An 8,784-nucleotide genomic window follows, 5' to 3' on the forward strand; every position below is an offset into this window, starting at 1 on the left:
GACAGTTCATCCTGGATCGTACATACCACAATATCCTAGCAGAGCTACCTAGTGTAGATGCTGACAGTTCATCCTGGATCCTACATACCACAATATCCTAGCAGAGCTACCTAGTGTAGATGCTGACAGTTCATCCTGGATCATACATAATACTATATCCTAGCAGAGCTACCTAGTGAAAGGGGAAATAATGAGGCTTGTGTTGGTGAATTAGAGATGTATTCTCCACTTAAGGTGCATGGGGTATCATATTTGGCTTCAAATCTATGAGACCTTTTGTTTTGACTTGATCCAAATGGGACCTTGGGAAAACAGAAAGCCCATAATGCATAAGATGATGGAACACGTCTACTATTTCTGTCACCTCCGCAAATCGTGACATGGAGCCATTGAAAGCACGGAATACAGTTTGCCCCCCACATTGTTCCATGTCCACACTGAGGTGCAGGGACGGAGGATCCGGTTGTTCCCTGGGGGGGGGCTATAAGGGGTGGGACAGGAGGATCTGTTTGTTGCCAGGGACGGGACGGGACGGATGGGGATTGGACGGGGGACTATAAGGGTAGGGATCTGTTTGTTGCCGGGGGGGGGCTAGGGGGGGGGGGCAATCTGTTTGTTGCCGGGGGGCTGTAATTGGATCCTGATCCTGGCATGCTGGTGGTTTTTCTTGAAATGGTCCTGCTCAGACCCTATGCCAAAAAGTTAATGAAGCCGGGCTCAAAATTCAGCCTGCTCAACTCAAGTCGTCATGCTAAAGCTGTCAGTAGGACAGCAGACCGCGGAGAATGAGGAATTTCTAACAACATTTCTCTACTGTCATTGGGAAAGTGATCATGTTGATGCAAACATGGAAATAAGGTCTTGAGAGCAGAATGAATTGCACTGGGTTGGCAGGGCAGATGTATATGGCTGCTAGATGCTGAGCTCTTTCAGAGCTCTACTAGAGTGCTATCCAGTCTTTATGACAGCCTGCTACTCTGACACCTCTCTCATGGGACGCAGCCTCTCCACATTCTTTACACACCTTCAGGAAATTCAGCATTGAACTTACATGTGTCTCTAACAGCGAAAGGCCATACATTGCATCTGGGACTGAGAGATGAATAAGAGCACATTGGTTTAGGAACAGAGTGAAGCTGCTAAGTGCCTACTGATGGCTCTCTCCAAGAGGAAAATAAACCGTGAGTGAGAGATGGAATAAAGTTGTGCAGTACACGTTCCCCCAAGTCCATCATGACCTGCAGCCAATTCACAGCCCTCCTCTGCCTCAACAAACTGTTTCACAGGGATTCACTTCACAAGTCTCCTCCAAGTGGAAAGAGACCTGGGGTTCCCAGTATAAAACTGACTGACGGCTTATTTTGTGTGGAGACAAAGTAATACTTCTAACAAAAGCACCAAAGGTTCTCCATTGAGAATACCATCCCACTATAGTGAGGCTTTGCATGAAAAGAGACAGTGCTCAACATTGACCACTGACCACTGACCACTGACCACTGAACTAGTCACCATTTTATTATCCTCCCTCAAAAACTGCCTATATAATCTACACTGCCTCTCTGCTGTTCAAGGCTGCCGCTGGGTGTTATTTCTGGCAAAGGGACTGGAGGGCACTTTTCCTGTAACTCCCTAGGTGGAAATGTGAGGTGAGGAAATGCCAAGGGAGGAAATGGCATGTCCACTTTGAATCTCCTCCTGCAAACAGAGCTGAGCCTGTCTGGTGCTCTCAGACCCTGTAGCCCCCAGCAGGCCTGCTGTGCCTCTCTCTCATACTCACACACACCACTTCCTCGTCCCCGTCCCTCTCTGGCTCAGTGACGGCCCATCAGCGGGGCAAGTAGGGCTCTCCGTTTGCCCGCACTTAAACAAACCTGGATTTATATCTGACATTTAAATGTTGGAAGGTAGCACCAACCTAAAGTATGCTAGTGCTGACCATGCAAACCAGAAACAGTAAGCTACCTTTGAAATGGTTTACCTCTTTCCCAAACTGAAGAATATGACTGATTTTATCAGCACTCTTTCAGTTAGTCTGACGGAGATGGATCGGCTTTGGTCTTGACCGTTACCTACACCCCTCTCCTTGAAGTAAAGCTGACCAAAATGACCTTAGGAAACCCAAATGTACACACAGACCCAAATCAGGCCCAATGTATGTGTGTGAATATCAGTTTGCAGTTTATGTGGAGAGAACAGTTGCACTTGCACACAGTCTGACAGAAAGGGAAAGGGATTCTGTGACAAAACCAGGATCAAAATGAATAAAGAAATACACACTTAAAATTTAAATACTGGAAAACAAGAAAGTATAATAACACCTGAACAGAAAAAGCTATATTGACACTCAATAGCAGGTGTGTTAGCGGACGCATCTCAATATCTGTACAAACAGCATTACCTGTATTAACTGAATAAGTGCAGGGATTGGTTCAAATCTATTCAGCTGTTTTTGTTATTTTTGTTGTGTTTTAGTTTATAGCTACTGTATAACCAGCATATTGTTTCCAACAAGCAACCAATTCATTTGTCTCGTTAAGGATAGGTCTGATTCTTGATTTCCTGCCTCTCACCTCATGCTTTGACTACCTGACTGACTGTTGTTCATCTCTGATGTCCACTGGTCTCTCCCATCAGAGACACAAAATAAAGAAGTGCACTGTCCAGATTTGTTAGTCTCTTTTCTCTCCTCTTCAGCAATTTGCTATGGCTTTTATCATCATTATTATTTTAGATTATCAATATTTCTGTTATAGTAGCACAGACTGCCTCCCCTCTCTGCTTTGGCTTGGATTGGACGTGGTGGGGTTCCCAGAGGCCCCTGTCCTGCTGCTGTTGAGGCATCATGTTGCCCAGGAGATGGCTGCACTGTGCTCTTTGGCCTTCATACGCAAGGCGGCGATGCTGGAGGACTTGCGGTCCGGGTCCATGCTGTTCAGATCATACCCGTTGATCGCTGACCCCATGCCAGGACCCCCAAACAGGTTGCCCATGTGTGTCTGTCCCATGTGACCCCCAGGGTTCGGGATGCCCAGGAAGTCAGATACGCCGCTGCCAGAGTGAGGGTGAGGGGTCATACAGGACGTGACTGAGTCACAGGGCACTACGCAGCCTGGTACAGGGGACGCTCCGCTGCCGCCACCAATCCATGATGGGTTCTGTATCTGAAACGCAGAGAGAGGACAGGGTCACTTTAAATACCAAAACTATGTGGGTGAGTCAGTGCTTAGTTTTTTCAGACACCCTCTGTGGACTGAATATGATTATTGCAGAATGAAGGATGTGGTGTGTGTTTGACATCCTGTTTACAAACAAAAGAACCAACCGAGGATACTAATGCAATACAGCACAAGTTGTACAATTATTTATTGTCATGTTTTGCTTCCTCGGTGAAGTTCATCAGTCTACAATGCTCACCCCCCCAAAAAATGGTTATCTTGTGCACCAGCTTCCACTTGTCTCTTCCTTGGTATTTCGCCCGACACGCTCAATGGCCTAAAGACGAGGTAGACCTTTTATGGTAAAACGCTTTGAAGGCTATAAAGATCAAGAAGTGTACGATACCCACCATAGTCTGTCAAATCTACTTGAATGATTCATTAACCTATCAACTCTGTGGAGCAACGTTCACATTATGGTCTACTTATCCATAGCCTGATATTTGAACGTTGAAAACTCTATTGGAGTGTTGCTGCAGGTCGGTACATAAGTTGAAGGGAAAGACATTTCCCTCCTACCTCAGTCCTTCAACACCTTAACTGGCTGTCTTAGTAATCTCCATGCTTCCTGTCACCCTCCTCCACAGACAGAGAGAGAGCGGCGGGGGTCAGGGAGCTGATAGGGATGTGGGTGTGGGGGTGTTTGAGATGGGGGGCCGGGGTAGTGGTGCTGGAGGCTCGCATGGAGTGGCCAGATGTGCACAGAGCTGCATTCCACAGTATCACACACACACACACACACACCTGCCCTCTGACCCTCTGTGCAGATGAATAATACATGGGGGGTTCTCTGGGTCTATGTGAGGGTGTGTCTGGCCTGTCACTGGAGCCAGCCTGACCTCACTCTCTGGGGGGCAGACAGAGAGAGGAGAGAACAGGAAGGGGAGCTGCCTCATCTGGGCCTGCTGACCTGTCAATGCATCACAGAGAAAGGCCTCCCCCTCAACTTGAACTGCTCTCTCAAATCCTTTGTCTGTAACATCCAGAAGATGTAAGTAACCCCACTCTCTGCTCCTCCAAGACCTACCTCACCTCTCCACCATGACAGTTGATGGCTGGTGAGCGTTCTGGCACAAATGGTTGCTGCGTTTCACATTGGTGGTGGTTGAGGAGAGTTTCCTCCTTACTATGTAAGCATTTTTTTATTTTTTATTTATTATCATTATTACTTTTTATTAATTTTTTTCTACCCAATTTCGTGGTATCCAATTGGTAGTTAGTCTTGTCTCATCGCTGCAACTCCCGCACGGACTCGGAAGAGGTGAAGGTCGAGAGCCGTGCGTCCTCCAAAACACGATCCAACCAAGCCGCACTACTTCTTGACACAATGCCCACTTAACCTGGAAGCCAGCCGCACCAAGGTCTCGGAGGAAACACCGTACACCTGGCGACCGTGTCAGCGTGCACTGTGCCTGGCCCACCCCAGGAGTTGCTAGTGCATCATCGGACAAGGACATCCCTGCTGGCCAAACCCTCCCCTAACCCGGACAACGCTGGACCAATTGTGCGCAGCCTAATGGGTCTCCCGGTCGCGGCCCGGCTGCGACAGAGCCTGGACTCGAACCCAGAATCTCTAGTGGCCCAGCTAACACTGCGATGCACTGTCTTAGACCACTGCTCCACTCGGGAGGCCCAAGCATTTTATTTGAGCATTTGAAAAAACGCTATATACAGTAAATAAATTCAAATATTATATTATTAATTATTATTACCTGTGCATAGTTCTCAGGTCTGGCTAGAAGAGGCAGCTCGTACGCCGTGGAGAAGTGTGTCCTAACCTGCTGCATCTGACCAAAGCGCTCCCTCTTCCTCCATTTGGCTCGGCGATTCTGGAACCACACCTGCTGGGCAAAGGTCAGGACTGAGTCACATAGTCACATAAGATCCCTAGATACATATAGTAAAACATTTTGAGCATAGGTCAAAATTGAAAGAAGAATATAGTCAGTCATACATGTTTTTCCCTGAACATCCAATAGAACTAAAATAATATGTCGGTCTAATATAGTATAATATACAAAGCACATAACTTGCACAAACTCTGTTGTGATTATAATTGTGGTGCTGTTCTGTGTCTTTTGGCTGTAAGGGGAGGAAAGAGACTGCCATGTGTCTCTCAAGCCTGGGGCTCAGTGCGTAAGTGAGGCTCTTTGAACTGTGGGCAAATACTGTACAGCAGCATTGCCAGGCACCTGAGAAACAGGAACCTCCAGGGTTGGCCTGGCCGTGGAATCTCAGAGAAGGGGACTCTCTTCCCCTCAGCCCTGAGCCTGTGTGCATGGCTTATTTTTTACAGTCTCCCTCTCTCAGAGAAAGCAGAGACCTGGCTGGAGTTTAACGTCTGGGGGAGTTGACAGGCATTGTGAAGGCCTCCTCTGAGTTCCCCTCCTATCAGCGCCATCAGCAGCAGGAGGTTGGGATGGAGGGGGAGATGTGGAGGGGAGATGGGGGAGTGGGGGAGTCAGTGGGGGCTTGGGCGGAGATAGTACTGGACCCAGTAAGCCTGAAGGTTTAAACTTTCCACCACATCTCAGGAGAATGCCTTTCTGATAGATACAAATAACACTATTATTTTCTGTATGGAAAAAGGGTTCTGAGGATCACAGCCAAAGCGACTGTTTTATCTGCAAAGACATTAATGTGCCGAAACTCTTAGTGGAAAAAAGTGAAAGTATGTGCTGCTCTGTAGATAAAGCAAACTATTCTTAAGCTTATAGTCTCAAAAGCAGCCAGAAATTCATTTTCCTGTGATCCCTCTGCCTCTCAGATTAACTCCATCTATTTATTGATTCGTGAAGTGGAGGCCTATTTAAAGGGGGAGCCTCCTTTATTTTGCAATCTTGACAGAGTTTGAACTTGGTTCTGAAGATGAGCCTTGGTCAATCAGTTTGTGGTTTACTCAGCCACTGCCGTACAATTTTCCATCTCCGTCAACCAAGTATACACAAACACGTATGTACGTACGCGCGCACGCACACACACACACACACACACACACACACACACACACACACACACACACACACACACACACACACACACACACACACACACACACACACACACACACACACACACACACACACACACACACACACACACACACACACACACACACACTTTCAGAGGTATACTGTATTTAAAAAGAAGGTGAAGTAATACATTTGTTGGTCTGATTCCCTGGGCGGGTGGGCAATCAGAGAGGAGAGGAGAGCAGAAAGGAAGGATCTCTAGGCCTCTAATACAGACAATGTGGAGAGGAGGTTTTCACTTGAGTACTCAAAACGTTCACAGACCCTTCCCTCCCTTTCTTTGTCTTCTGACAGGAACAGAGCAATTTTCTCATGACAAAAGTGTGCTGCAATTACCTTTGACATTTGAGCCTAAAACGGTTGTTTATTGAAAGCATTATTGTGTTTAAATTTCCATCAAAGCTGGTGAAAGTGATCTGAATAGAGTCAGTCTCAGATGGGCTTAGGCCTGGCGCCCTCCCCCACACAAGGTCATAGGACCTATCTCAGAGCTGGGTAACCTGATATCAGCCTGACTCTGATTGCACTTCATGTCAAGGCACAGAGCACAGAGAGCACTGTCCCTCAGCTTCACATCGTCTGTTTAGAAAGCTTTACTCACTGATTACACTGATACAGGAAATATATTAGCAGTATATGGTATCACAGCATTTTTTTGAGAGAGCACAATAACTAGCCAATTAATCCCCCTTTTTCTTTCTGCACCCTTGACATTACTTCTATCTCTCCTCTTCCATTTATTATTTATTTCACTCACTCACACTCTTCCTCCCTCCTTAAATCTGAGTAGGGAATTTGGGAAATTGAAAAGTGACATGGGAGAATGTTCAAACCAGAGCTTGTTTTCATTTTATGTTTAATTTCCTGACACCTAAACCCCTGGCTTTCCGATGCTCCCCCTCCAGCCCAGAGGAGCCACACAGACAAGAGAGAAGGACAGCTATGCTACCTCCTCACCTCTCCTCTCCTCTCACTGCTGTCATCTGTCTCTTTCCTTCTCTCTCTGTCTTCATGTCTTTCTTTCAACAGTCTCATACAACCCAAATAGTCACTAGCTTCTATTGCCAATGAAGCCCCTCTTCAACTACAATGATAAATGACGTGGAGAAGAGATTGTAAACATTACGCTGTGATAGTTGGATGGACTCACTCCTTGGTTCACATGCACCTTCTCCCTTTGTGTCTTTTGACAGTGATCCACCAGTAGAGTTGTTGATTATGTTGGGACAGTAAGTATCTATCTACCAACAGATACGGTTTGTTTGTGCTTTCTGTCCGACTTCTCCCTAGACAGGGTCTGTTCCGTAGAGCTAAGTGTTTGTGTTGTGCTCACTGGGTAGTGACAGTAATTGGTAAAGACGTTGACAGCTAAAGTAGCTTAGAGACTTACTATGAGGCTTTAGTTATGTTCCAGCACAGAGAGAAAGAACACAGAAATGCCAAACTGTCCTGGGAGGGAAGCTGCATGGGGATACAGCCACTTTGAAGTCAGAGACCAGCTTTGAGGATTGATCGTCTGCCACTGCTGTTTCCATACTATAGCAAGGCCCAAATGGACCTGCAAATAGTACACAATGGTGGTACACAATGACTAAGTATTTCTACCTTGTATAGTTACCCAGCTGAGTGAGCACAACATTCAATATCTAATATCATATTTACATTGTTTGTTATTATGCTTTCTGATGGGTGGCTGTCCTGTTTTATCTTAACTAAGGTCTGTAGTTTGGTCCTTTGGGGTGACAGCGTGTTAGAGTGTTGGGCAAGTAACTGAAAGGTTGCTGGATCGAATCCCTGAGCTGACAAGGTAAACATCTGTTGTTCTGCCCCTGAACAAGGCAGTTAACCCACTGTTTCCCCGTAGGCTGTCATTGTAAATAAAAATGTGTTCTTAACTGACTTGCCTTGTTAAATAAAAATATTTCCATATCCAGCAGCCTCAGAGCTGTGAGCTGACAGCAAGGTAGTCTGAGAGATGTGATGTTATTGAAACCCTTGACCTGTGACCTGTAGATGTATCTGGAGTGCATATGACTCAGAGCTCAACTGACTTCCTCCCTTTGAAACCAGTAGACAGAAAAAACAAACATTTCTCTGGCTAACGTTTAAAGTCAGGCAAGTTTACAAGCTCCTCTTGTTCTGTCCCGTTAAGTGGACTAAAGAGAGAGTACTTCAGTTACAATCTGAAAAACACTACCTTGATCAAGAAGTATTTGTTTGGAAATCTATTGACAACCACAAAACTGAAATCTCAGTGGAATTCCAATCAACAAAAACTCACAGTTCTATTAGCTTTTTAGCAGCACAAATTCTTGTGGATTTAGTTGAACAGTTTGTCCACTTTAGATGCAGAGCTCCTTTTTTCTGAGTAAAGAGCAGAAAGTCCTGTTCTTTGACTGATGAGGCATCTTGTGTCTTTTATCTTTTAACTTGAATGGTTTAAGAGGGCCAGTGGGAGAACTTAGGCTGTAAAAGGCCCAGCTGTACCAGCCCTCTTATAGCTAGAGGAATAGCATACCTTCAGACACACACACACA

At 45.9% G+C, this 8,784-nt stretch overlaps 1 protein-coding gene across 1 annotated transcript in view; it reads right to left on the reverse strand.

Annotated features, from left to right (window-relative positions):
* Positions 1–2,157: 2,157 nt before the first annotated feature.
* The window catches only part of LOC139562784 (homeobox protein aristaless-like 4), a 21,311-nt gene continuing 14,684 nt past the window's right edge, over positions 2,158–8,784 (reverse strand). Inside the window, exons 3-4 of the mRNA XM_071380820.1 lie at positions 4,928–5,056; positions 2,158–3,161 (exon numbers count right to left, since the gene is read on the reverse strand). Coding sequence (XP_071236921.1) covers positions 2,841–3,161; positions 4,928–5,056 — 450 coding nt within the window. The 3' untranslated portion in view covers positions 2,158–2,840. The remainder of the gene's footprint in view (positions 3,162–4,927; positions 5,057–8,784) is intronic.

The sequence above is a fragment of the Salvelinus alpinus genome, chromosome 33, assembly GCF_045679555.1.
Source record: "Salvelinus alpinus chromosome 33, SLU_Salpinus.1, whole genome shotgun sequence".
Lineage (NCBI taxonomy): Eukaryota > Metazoa > Chordata > Actinopteri > Salmoniformes > Salmonidae > Salvelinus > Salvelinus alpinus.